Below are 13441 nucleotides of genomic sequence, written 5' to 3' on the forward strand. Positions count from 1 at the left end.
CTAAAAGAAATAGTTAAAGAAAAAGAAAAAGAAACAACACTGATTTAGTAATTATTCAAGGGAGAAAGACCTAAAAATTACAAGTGTAGATTATTTTATGGTATCTAATTAGATTGTGGAGATTATAAATATATGCCTATGGGGGGGAAAGTATCTTCTACTACCACTAAAAATCATCTAAAATGGATGAAATACCACAAGCACATCCATTCAAATATATATGTGTAGGTGAAGCAAAAAGAAAGTAAGTGAAATCTCCAGGGGCCTAGGATGAAGAAACAAGTGTTGGCGTAGGTAGTTAGCTAGTTGTTATTAAAGGAAGGGAGCAAAGGAAATCAGACATTATTAAACATAATCAACTAGGGACCATAAGCCTACTTGCTTCCCTAGGAAGTTATAGCTTCACACATTCCCCAGAGAACCACTGGTCTGTTCCCCACAGATCACTGGGGAGAAGGGATTGAACAATAAAGGGGAGGTGAGCACGTGTGCAGTAGGAGTCAAGATGGCAAACGCAGAGGCCCTGTCAGTCTAGCCTGGGAAGAGAATAGACTGGTTAGGAGGTGGACCCATTGGAAGCCCACGAAGGCTTGGGAAGTTGATTGGTTATTTTGAAAAGGTGCCTGTTCCTTCCCAAGCCTGAGGTAATATAATCAGCTTGAAAAAGAAGCTCTCTCTTGCTATTTCTGTGCCCGATAAGTAGCAAGATAGAACTTTTTCCATGGTGGGATGGATGGAGAGGGGACATTGGAAACCCAGGGAAACTCCTTTGATTTTTCATCTGGTACCACAAATAAATCTTATCACCGGACCTCATCCTCCCTTGTGGGTCTACTGGAATGCTTTCCTGGCCACACTGCAAGAACCCCATTTCTACCAGCAACACAAGGATAAATAAGTGGTAAAGATGCAGCTGCCTTGTGGTGGAGCCACTTAGGAGTCAGGAATTCCCCACATACAGACAAGGGAACTTCAGCTCAGTAATGGGCTGGCTGAAAAAAATGTTTCCAGCAGAAGGAGATTGCAAGGACAATTGTTTGTGTTAGCCTTGGTCCTGGATGGGAATGAAAAAGCCTCCACTTAGAATTCTGTGAGTTTAGGTTAAAATTTGTATAATAGCCATGGCCTCAGAAGCCAACAGAAAGAACTTGGAGTACCTAATTGTTGAGCCAGCCCCAGGACTCCTCACAGAAGCAAAAGAAAATTTCTATGAGGAAAGATTTTCTTAACCCAGGCTCCTTAGGATTCCCAAAGATTAACATTAGCTAAGCATGAGCTCACAATCCAGAATTATAAAACATATGGGAGAAAACATTGTGAGTGAGGGTCAGTAGCACAAGCAACAAAATTAGACTTCTCCCTTACCTACAACTTCAGTTGTTGGTAATTATGAGACAAAGAGCATAATTACATTTAAAATGTTGTAAAGAAATAAAAGATCAAGTTTAAAACTTGAACCAGAAACCATCAAAACTGAACGTGTAAATTTGCCCAAGACTTCAAAAGAACAAAAATGAACAGTAAAAACGGAATATTAGATGCACCCGATTAGAGAATTAGTGAAACTGGGCGGTAGCTCTGAAATAATTACTTAGAATGGAGAACAGAGGGACTACCAGATGGAAAATATGAAAGAATGAGGAGAGGCATGGAATATTTAATAAGATGGCATTACATTGGCATTCTAAAATGAGAAAAGAGAGAATTGGGGAAAGGCAATATTCTAAAAGTAATGGCTGGCCTTTTTTCCAGACTTGATGAAAGACACGAAGCCTCAAGTTCAGGAAACACTGTGAATACCAAGCAGGTTAAATCAAAAGAATGCCTTCCATTGCAATAGCTGAACTCTGAGGAGGGAGAGAAGAGCTATCAGGCAGAGACAACAGGAGCCTGTGAAATAATATCTCCAGAGTTCAGAGAAAATGCTTTGAACCTAGAATTACTCCCCAGCCAACTATTATCCTATATGAAAACAAAGTAGAGAATTTATCACCAATTTCTTTCATCATGGAAAGAACTTCTAAAGTTTGTATTTCAGATACAAAAAAATAAAAATCTGAGAAAGAATATCTGAAACATGGGAACTAAGGTGATTAAATTGTAAACATGGTAAAGCTGAATAATAACTGTTTAATCTGTGTCCTTAAAAGCATAGAAAACAAATAAAATATTAGACAATAACAACGTGAGAGATGGGACTAGTGTCCTCAGAATTAAAGTGTTCCAATGTTCTTGTATTGTTTGGCAGGATGGTAAAGATAAAATTTAACTCAAATAGTTAAAGTTAAATGGTAAAATGTTAAGGAGCCATTCACTTGGGGAACTGAGGGTGAAGGTGTAAAGTGTGGGAGTTTCTTCTGATATCCTTGATGGTTAAAAAACACCACCACCACCAAACCAACTTACCCCAAAAGGACACCACTAGCCACGGATTGGGTGGTTCTGTGGTGTTTTTGCTCACATATTTATTGAGTTTCTAATGGGCAGCGGGGGTTATTATTAGGAACACAGTATAACCTTTATATAGACAAGTGAAACATATAGAAATTCATTACTATTCCACCAAGAAGCTCCATAATAGGGGTTAACTAGGGCACAAGAGGATTGAATTAAAATCAGGATAGTGTTTTACAAGAGTTCTGACCTAAATGGGCTAAACCTGGGGGAACATCCTTTCTGTGGCCTCATTACTGAATGAAAGAGCTGCTGCTGTCGGCTAGGAGGCTCATTTCACTTCCCATTATTCCCAGCTTCATCCTCAAAGCACTGAGGATTTCAACTGTAGTATATTGAAGTAGACAGACTTCAGTTTCTTTACATCATTCTTCACTCACTTCTGTATTGAACTATTTCAATTCTTTCATAAGCCTGTAAAGTGTTTCTTAACTAAATTAGTAATGGCTCAAATGGACGAGCCAACTCTTGTGACGTCATACGTAAGACAGTCCAACCAGTGCGACCTTAAACAAATGTATAGAGGAACTTTAACTGTGTGGCATTACTGCAATAGTGAGACTGTGTGAAGCAACTTGTAACACTCATCTTGCGGAGAAAGAAGGTGTCAGATTCTGGATTGGTCATCTGCTGGTGCACTGCCACCCAACCAGACTATTGATGACTGGTCATGTCTTGTTCAAATGAACTTTCTTGAAGAACCTGATTGTTGTATCGTTGTCACTGTGTTGTATGTCGGGAGAGCTCTAATGCTTGTTGCCTTAGCATTAATTGAAAATGGAATGAAATATGAACATGTGGTCAAGTTCATAACACAAAAGTAGAGTGGAGCTTTTAAAAACAAGCAACTTTTATATTTGGAGAAGTATTGTCCTAAAATCCAGCTGCACTTCATAGATACCAGTAGTCATAGGAATTACCATTGCAGTCAATAAAACTGGGCTGCCGGATGCTATTGCCTTGGAAATGGAACTTCAGACGGGCCCCAGTTTATCATAACTAAGAGCCAAAACGTAGGCTTGGTGAAGGATAAGTCAGTGAAGCCTTCGTGGGAACATTGATAAGCAGTTTTATCAGGCTCAAGCTTGGTGGAATTTCAGCCTCTCTGCTTGGATTATGATCAGCCTAGTTGGAAACTTAGCAAAAAATTCTTGCTGTTCAGCATTTAAAACATGCTTATAATTTTTATCAATTGATCTTTCCTGAAACCATGCAGTATTGAGTTATGTCTTCTTCAAATCTATTTCCATGCCAGAATCTTATCAAAAGGTAAGAAATTTAGAGAGACTGGGTGCCGAAATACCCATCACAATACTTATATGTTTTTAATATCATACAGAATTAAAATCCCAGGAACTGGGAAAACCAATGTAGATCACCTGTGGTTTATCCCTTCATTCATTTCAGACATTGACAGTAGGGCTTCTATGGCTGTTTGCCTGCTACTTCATGTTTATAGCTCCCATATTTAAAACAGTAGACATCAGGTTTGTGTAACCACTGATTTTGTTGGCTTCTGACCAAGTTTATGATGATTTTTTAATGTCTTTCTATAAATCTCATTTTGTGCAGTTATGAAAACCTCCATTTTAAAAAAATCACAAACCTCTGGTGGAAAAGTTCATGTAAAATCCACATTGTACAGAAGCACATATCTTTACTGTCTCCAGACAAAACGTCTGAAAACTAATTTAATGTTTGCACTTTGGGGTGCAACTTAAAAGAGAGGGCCTAAAAAAAAGAATGAGTGAGCTATTAAAAGATTTTCAGGAAAATATTTTGCTTGTCTTGTGTAAGACATATGGAATATTCCCCCAAAAAACAGAAGTTAGTTTCTGCTAATGAATTGAACATATATCTAATATTTTATATTCCTGTTGAACTGTAATTTTATATTCCTGTACTGAACATTTTGTCTTATTATTTAATTGATAAAACGGTGCTGTGTGTTGATGTTAATTCAATCATCTATTTATATTGTCTGGATGTATGTTTATAGTTCTCTGGGGAAAATAATTTGTCAGTGTCCATCAGCTTGTAAAACTCATTGTTACAGTTTAAGCATCTAAATAAATATTGAAATGCAAAAATAAAGTTAAAAGTAACCGTTAAACACATGGAAATAGAATGTATAACTTCTAAAACAGGAGATGGAAATTTGAATTTCAAAATTCAATCCAAAAGAAGACAGAAAAAGACAAAAAAGATAAAGCAGGTCAAAATAGAATGCCAGAGTAAGATGGTAGCAGTAATTTAAATATAGCAGTAATCACAAAATGTAAATGGAGTAAAATTTCTTCTTAGAATATGAGGATTATTTAATTGAATAAGTATTAAACCCAGCTATATAGTATTTATGAAAGAGACACCTTAAAATTATGGATGTGAAAAATTAAAAGAAAGAGGCTTACAAAAGGTATGCCAGGCAAATACTGAATGAAAAAAACACCTGAAGTTATTAAATTAATAGGAGAAAAAAAATGAACTTTAGCCCAGAAAGTTTTATTAAAGATCAAAACGGTCAGTACAGAAGGATTGACGACTTAATTTACCAGGAAGAGATAGCAGTGCTAGATTATTATGTACTTAATTACTCAGCTTTAGAATATATAAAACAAAAATTGATGGAATTACAAGAAAAAATTTTTTTAAATATATCTTTATTGATTTCAGAGAGAGGAAAGGAGAGGGAGAGAGAGAGAGAGAAACATCCATGATGAGAGAGTCATTGATCGGCTGCCCCCTGCACGCCCCCAACTGGGGGTCGAGCCCGCAGCCCAGGCTTGTGCCCTGACCGGGAATCGAACCCGGATCGCCTGGATCCTGGGTCGATGCTCAACCGCTGAGCCACGCCTGGCCTTGCACAAGAAAATTTTTTAAAGTCTACCATTACAATGGGAGATGGCAAACAACAGCCACTACTGTTGTAACATTCTGATAAGGTACGCCTCTGGCCTGGGATAAAACTTCCAAATCCTGTAAGATAGCCCGAAGTGTCGTATCTCAAACAGCTTAGATGGTCTCAAAGGTTCTGGTGATGACAGGAACTCTGGTGTTGAAAATGCATGTGGAGAGTTGGAATAAAAGTGGTTCTTGAAATGCAAGTGAAGAAATAGCAAACTTTCTAAGTTAAAATTTTATATATGTAATTTATATATTTGTGTATAAATATAAATTCTGTTTGAATGTCACAGATAAGCATTTGTCTATTTCATTGACATAATTAAGGTTTACTCAGTTTGGGAGATGAGAAATGAAATTGTCTTATATTGATGAATTCCTTATATTTAGGTATATATGTATAAAATTTAAATGTGACCAGCAATCTATTTCAAAAACAAAGATACAACTACAAATATAATTCTTCAAAATAGTGAAACCATGCTTCAGGTATGATCCATGGCTTGTTGGAGCCGTAGGGACTGCACACATAATGTGGTTGTCACTCTTATAACAGAGTCAGGACTAAAACTCAGATCTGGTCTCAACCTGGTACTGGTTTTATTTCATCACAGCCATAGAAAATGGAAACCAATGTGTTTTTCACCGTGATTATAGATAAACTGTACATGTATTATAAGTCCAATTTTTAACATAAAGCCTACCTACTGCAAACCTTGCATTTGATATTTTTAGAACCTTAATGGAAAGATTGTAATAGTGAGAGCGTCTTAGGAATAATTTGGGTGGCCCTGGCCCTTCTTAAAGGAAAAGGGGGGAAACTGTAGAGACTTGATGGTGCCTCTTTTTCCTGTGGGAAAATTTCCCTTTGCCAGGCAGAGACATTTAAAACCAATCCACTGATCAGGTTTTTAAAAACAGCCGTTGCAGCTGCCAAACACCAAACCATCTATGATACCTTCATGTGCGAAGATTTAGAGAGAAAGTCTCTTAGGTTAGACCTTTAGAGAATTTTTTTTTCTTTTTTCCCTTTTTCTTCCTCTGCCCAAGTTCATTGCTTCCTTCCCTCTTCTGCGCTCCCAATCCTGCCTGCCCCCATAACAATTTTAAATCAATACTAAAAAGCTGCTTGAGGAGGGGAGTGGAGGGTTGTTGGGCACTGAGGAAAGGTGTTTATTGGCTAACTGGGTGTTTACTAGCTTCAGGGTGCAACTTTCCCACGGAACAGATACCCACTGGCAGGTGCAACTTTCTCCACGGGCTTCTGGCTGCCTCTGAGTCTGTATTTGTTGAATCTTGTTGCAGACACACACGAATCCGAGGGTAAAAGCCTTTAGAAACAATCTGAGAGCCTGGCAAATACAAACCACTTTATTTATTTAATTAATTGTTTTTTTCAATTATAGTTGACATTCAATATTACATTAGTTTTAGGTGTATAGTGTAGTGGTTAGACATTTATATAGCTTAAGAAGTGATTGCCCAATTAGTCTAGTACCTAACTGACACCATACCTAGTTATTTCAGTATTGTTGACTATATTCCCTGTGCTTTACTTGACATCCCCCTAACTATTTTAGAGCTGTAATTTTGGATAGGTTTGAATTCACTCAACTTTCTAAATGAGCAACCCACTACCTTCTCAGACTCCCACCTAGCTTCCCCTGGTATTAGATGGGAACAGAATTACCTTATTGGACTGTCATAAATGAGAGAATGCAAAAGTGCTTTGACACATGTTCAACTATCCATAAGTGGTAGCCATTATTAGAAACACTTTTTTATTATTAAGCTAATTATCCAGGATTGATCGCACTGATCAGTGCAATAGAGATTCCGTGAAAAGCAAGGCTGGGCTGGGTTGTGTGGTCTGCTACCCATTTGAAAGCTGTACCACATGGAAGACTTTACTCCTTTGCTTTTTTTGGTATTCTTGAGACATATTTTCTATCTACTGTTATTTTAAAGGTCATCTTGAATTGATTCTGCCCCATATGGTTTAAGCATATCCCCTTTGTTAACCTGCATGCTAATATTTCGATTGTTGACATTTGACAGTGTACTTATTCCACAAACTTTATATTCAATGTAAGAAAATGTGAATTCTTAGAGAAAAAGTAACATAGTAACTAGAGAATTTAATAGCAGTTTTATTTTAATTCTCCTGGTTATTTTGTATTAATTTTCCTATAAATGTATCCATATGTGTATGCAGTACATAGATCCTCTGAACAAATTCTGGCAACTATTTGATAAATTATCCTCTGAAATTTTCTACCTCTGGACCTAGTTCTAGCCTGCAAGTATCGACCCTTTGCTTATAGTAGGAATATTTTAAATCAATGAGACTAAGGTTATATGAGTAAAAGCCAGTTTAGAGTAACAGATACTCTGAGAACCAATGTGAATTCGGCTTCTGTTTATTTTCAACAGATAATTCAACTTGTTTTCTTGGCCAGGAATAAATAAGTCCAGAAAATTTGGGTGAGCCTTACGTCTTATTTAGTGACTTTTCATGTTTGGTCTGATTTCCCTCTTTTGTGCTTGTTTTCAGGCTCAGCTATGTGAATTATGCAGAGGATCTGGCCTCCAAGCTCCTACAGTGTTCCCCAAAGAACAGACTATCAGCACAGGCTGCCTTGAGCCACGAGTATTTTAGTGACCTGCCCCCACGGCTATGGGAACTGACCGATAGTGAGTAGGACAAATCCACAACATCCAAGCAAAGCAGGGACATCATTTTAGTATCTGTGTGTAACACACATGTAGAGAGATTAATGTTTGCGTGTGAATGTGTACATGTGTAAGATTATGTGCTTGCATATATATTATGAGTTTGTGTGTGTTTGTATATACATATATATATGTACATTTATGTGTGTGTGTGTGTGTGTGTGTGTGTGTGTGTAGTGAGAGAGAGAACAGAGGGAAAGGGGGGTTGTGTGTGTATATATTTAGTGGAATCCTGCCATTCAAACGCCAGCTTACCAGACAGAGGAAGAAAATGGATTCCTTTTTTGCTATCTCTGCTCTGCAGTTTGCAGCCGCGTGTCTTTGTATTTGATTATGTGTGTGTCCAAAAAATGATCTGAGCAGTCATAAAGGAAAAGGAAAATATGATTTACATATTTATGCATACAGTACTTTTTAACTGGCTGCAGTACAGAGGAGAAATGATTCATTTCTGTTTGATTCTCAGAGACCATCTTGGTTATAACAAAAACCTTAAAAAGGGCTGCTAGGCAGTGAGCTGACGAATAGAGTTGGCAGTTGGCTAATGTGCCGAATTGACATGTAGGGACTGAAGACATAATTCATTTTAACTGCAAATGCTCTTGGTATTAGTACAGTCAGATCTTCTCTAGATCTCTTAAAACAAAACACATTCCTGGGTGGGTTTCTGTTTTGTTTTTACAAAAGTGTTCATATTTACACAGCCTCTCTCAATTACATTTTAAATATTCGGGGAAGGGTTTATGGCTGGGAGGATCTCATCTTTCTTCCAAAGTGCGAAACAGAATTCTTGTGAAATTTCGCAAAACACCATTGAAGTTAGAACATTTCTGTTGAATGGTGATACGTCCTTTCCACATGCCCATTAGAGATACTTCTTCTCGTTCTTATTGCCTTAAAATTAATACACTGCATATATGCATAAATATTTGCAATATGCTTATTAACCCTTAAGTGTACATCACTTGCCATGCACATACATACTTATTTCTTTAATCGTTTGGATTTAGACTTTTCCCTCATTGTATTAGATTCTCCTGACAGCAATAACCCTTTTATTTTGGAACTAAGTCATAGGTAACAACTGCTCTTGGGTGTTCCTAGGCTAAGTGTTTTTTTTTATAATCCCACAGTTAATTTGAATTACTTTTTATTACCCTGAAGTGACTATAGATACATAACCCACTACTCCCCCTATGCTTTGTTAAATTTTTTTATATTACATCTTTGTTTTATATTCTGCCCTGCTTCCTTTCTAAAAGTCTTCCCACTGACCATTACAACAGCTATCCCCATTTTTTAAAAATTAAAGATAAAATCCCTATGGAAAAATAATGAATTGACGACACGTCCTTTTATACTGAAGGGAAAAAATGATGCAAGTGGGCTTATTAGTTTATGGCTCATCAGACTCAAACACATGGTTTGTTTCCCTTTTTAGTATAACTTGTAACTCGACATCGCTCCTCCTTGGTGACATCTCAATCCCATCTGACTTGATGATTGAGCTTAAGCCAGGATTTTGATGGTCTGTGAATTCTGAATTTTGTAGTCGTACTTTTCTGTTAATATGGACTTATTACCCACTTGCCACTTAGTTTATCAGCCAGTGGTTAAATCCATTTTCTATCAGTAAGTAACTGCCTCCACATTATCACTCGGCAGCAGGCTGCCAGCGGAGACAGCCTTGTCCCCGTCATTAACAAGCACAATGTATGCAGAACACCAGAGGGGAATTAAAACCACAAAAAATACCTCAGGGTGGTATTTTTAATATGAGAATTTAATTTGTAATTTCACAGATTAAGAATTTTGGCTGCATTAATCCCTTTATCAGCTCACAGCAGGCTATTTGCAGAAGCATAACCATAAGGTGATATTCATTGGCGGAAACACGTCTTTGCATAACGTTAAACATCAGGAGGAGTGAAACCTTTTGAAGGGGGGAGAATAAAGATGAAAAATCATTATTTTTTTAAAGCAAGGTTCTGCTAAATGCCTCTGGTAACAATTTTGAGTTACAGAAATGCTATTTCTGTGTGTAGTAGATAATCATTATGAAGCATAAATCCAGTCTCAAGAAAGGGCAATCCCAGTGTTAAATACTGTGGTCATTTCCATTTTGAACAACGTGGTAGACCTTGTAAACATGTTTACAAAACAAGGAATCCTGAGACTTTGGAGACTTTGGGAACTAGTTCTAGGTGAAATGACTAGTTTGGGTGACTGTTATCTAGGTTAATATTCTGTAGACTATATTTAGAAATTCTTAACAGTCAGTTTTACATGAGTGTGGAGTCTTGTCAAAGTTCACCTGCTGGCAGATGGCAGTAGAGCTGGCAACACCCTCATGTGCTTCCTTTCCAAGGAGATTTGATAAGAGGTCCCCCTGGGAAGACGTGTTGCAGAACCAATAAATGGATTGTCTTCGCCAGCAAGTCATGGTTTAGATTCATCAATTCCAAGAACCTCACTGCATTGTGTGTTCAGGCCGCTACAGCAAAATATCATAAATGGGGAGGGCGGGGTGCTTAAACAACACACCATTTCTCACAGTTCTGGGGCCTGGAAAGTTCAAGATCATAGTGCTGGCTAATGTGGTTCCTGTGAGAGCCTTGTCCTGCCTGTGGACGGCTACCTCTCTGTATCCTCACTGGGCAGAACGAAAGCGATCTCTTTCTCTGTTCTTATAAAGCCGCTAATCTCATCATGGGAGCCCCACCCTCCTGACCTCATCTAGCTTTAATTATTACTCAGAGTCCCATCTCCAAATACCATCACATTAGGGGGGGGGGTTAAAGTCTTCAACATAGGAATTTGAGAGGACACCGTTCAGTCCAGAGCACTCACCTTCTTAAAGACAGCACATGACATTTTAAAAAAATGTCCACAGAAGGAAAATATTTATGAAGCAGGAAGTGAAACCAGACGAAAGGGAGAAGAGTCGAACAAAAATAAGTTCAAAACGGGCTCAAGCCTTCTTGGCCACTTTTAATATATCGGATGCTGGGAAAAGACTATCAAGTGTGGTCAGAGCCTTGGTTACATAGAGCACTGCAGTCATTTCATGGATTATATAAAAATGAAGTTGTACACTTATGCCAGACTCTCACTTGCTTTGGAAGGACATATAACAATAGACTATCTTTCTTTATTATACTAGTCCTTCAAACCTCACCAGTTTCCGTAATACCAACGTTTAGAAGGAATGCATTCGTGTGCCAGCGAGGCAGGAGTTACAAGTTGATCAAGCAGGAGTGATGGTCGAGTTCCCCGGAGCTCTCGCGGTTGCAGCGGGCTCATCCTGGTGGCACCTTGCCACTCTCCCTCTGTCCTGAAGCCCCAGCAGCCTTGCCCCAGTTCTTCACAAAGATTTAATTGCAGGGAAGTAAATGAAAGGCTGATTTAGAAGAAATTCATTACTTTTTCCAAATACACCACAGGGCATTCTCCTGTGTATACTATCAAGTTACATAAATTATTGAAGCTGAACTACCCTTGTCGAAGTAAATGAACAAAATACACTTCATAGCGCAGAGGCCTTGATTTTATTACATTCGTTTGCTAATTCACAAAACTCAAATCTGCAGTAAAGGAAGGCCAGCAAAGTGGTGCAGTGTGAAGAGCCCCTGAGCTGGGAGTCAGACCCCCTGGCTTCTGGATTCAGCCCCGCTAAGCAGCCGGGCAACGCCGGCCAAGTACCTTATTCTCTGTGTGCCTCTGATTTCGCATTTAGAGAAATGGTGCTCCCTAAGGACCTTTCCAGCTATGTTTGTAGGTTTTCCTACATGTTCCTAAATTTGTCGTGTATTTTATCCTGAAACAACGTTATGGCAGCTCCGTGTCATCTTTTAAAAAAACGAAACAAGCACACCCATTTCAAATATACTTGCTGTCTCCAATTCCAAGATTTCCATTGTGGATCCTTTTGAACCAGGCTTTTGCACCCACGACTCCAAAAACCAGTGTTTTCAGTTTATCCGTTGATCCTTCCCCCAAACCCTCATCTTGATCCATCAGCAGAATTTAACCCAATTGACCATCACCTCCTCTTAGTAACATTTCCTTCGCTTGGATTCTAGGACAGGACTCCCCCACAATTTTCCTTTCACTTCTACTGTTCAGGCTCCTGTGGATTTCTTCTGATTTGCCAGACCTCGCACTGTTAGAGGGCCCTGGGGATTAGTCCTCAAATCTTCCTATATTCGCTCCTTAGAGCCCAGATGATCCCATCCAGTCTCATGACTTAAATATCATTTATACATTGACAGCTTCCCAATTTATACCTCCAGTCCCATCTTCCCTGATTGCATATCCACCCGACTACTCATATTCTCCGTTTGGCCGTCTAGTAGGTATCACAAACTTAGTATTACCAAAGCTGAACTCCTGATCTTTTCCCCCAGACCTGCTCCTTCTGTAGTCTTCCCCTTATCAATAAATGGCAACATTGTTATTCCAGTTAATGAAAGTTCTTTCTGATGCCTTTTTTTGTCACATGCATACTCACTTCTTCCACAGGCCCTGTTGGTATTATCTTCAAAATAGATTCAGAATCACACCTCTTCTCACTCCTCCAGGCTATCACTGTGCTCCAAGTCATTCATTGTCGTCTTTTACCTGTATTTTTTTTCTTTGTTCATTTTTTTTTTACTTTCATATTATTTTGTATTAGTTTCAGGTGTACAACACAGTGGTTAGATAATCATATACTTTACAAAGTGTTCTCTCCAATATTTCCTGTACACCATGCATAGTTATCACAATATTATGGACTCTATTCCCTGTGCTGTACTTTATATCCCTGTAACTATTTTGTGACTACCAACCTGTACCTCTCATCCCTTCACCTTTTTCACCCAGTCCCCCAGTTCCCCTCCCCTCTGGCAACCTTCAGTCTGTTCTCTGTATCTATGAGGCTGTTTCTGTTTTGTTTGTTCGTTCATATTGTTTTTTAGAGTCCACATATAAGTGAAATCATACGGTATTTGTCATTCTTTGACTGGCTTATTTCACTGAGCGTAGTATCCTGTAGGTCCATCCATGCTGTTGCAAATGGTAAGAATTCGTTCTTTTTTATGGCTCAGTAATATTCCATTCTATATACATACCACAGGCTTTTTACCCACTTGTCACCTGTATTTTTACAATGGCCTCCTGCTTCTCTTCTTGACTCCTGAGAGTCGGCTCTTGCTGTTTTCTCTCTCCACATGTGTACTCCCTCTTCCTCTAGATAGCCATGGCTCACCTTCTCACCTCCTTTGGGTCTCTGCTCAAAGGTACCTATTTCCACACCAGCATTTCCAGTTTCTCTTCCTTGATTTATGTTTCATCATGACACTTACTACCAGTT

At 38.5% G+C, this 13441-nt stretch overlaps 1 protein-coding gene across 3 annotated transcripts in view; it reads left to right on the forward strand.

Annotated features, from left to right (window-relative positions):
• Window positions 1-13441, forward strand: part of CDK14 (cyclin dependent kinase 14) — a 496475-nt gene that overhangs the window by 406863 nt on the left and 76171 nt on the right. For all 3 annotated transcript variants that reach the window (XM_081147672.1, XM_081147670.1, XM_081147671.1), the window contains one exon: window positions 7910-8049. In XM_081147672.1, the coding sequence (XP_081003798.1) occupies window positions 7910-8049 (140 nt within the window). The remainder of the gene's footprint in view (window positions 1-7909; window positions 8050-13441) is intronic.

Source organism: Miniopterus schreibersii, assembly GCF_964146895.1.
Source record: "Miniopterus schreibersii genome assembly, chromosome: 9".
Classification (NCBI taxonomy): Eukaryota; Metazoa; Chordata; class Mammalia; order Chiroptera; family Miniopteridae; genus Miniopterus; species Miniopterus schreibersii.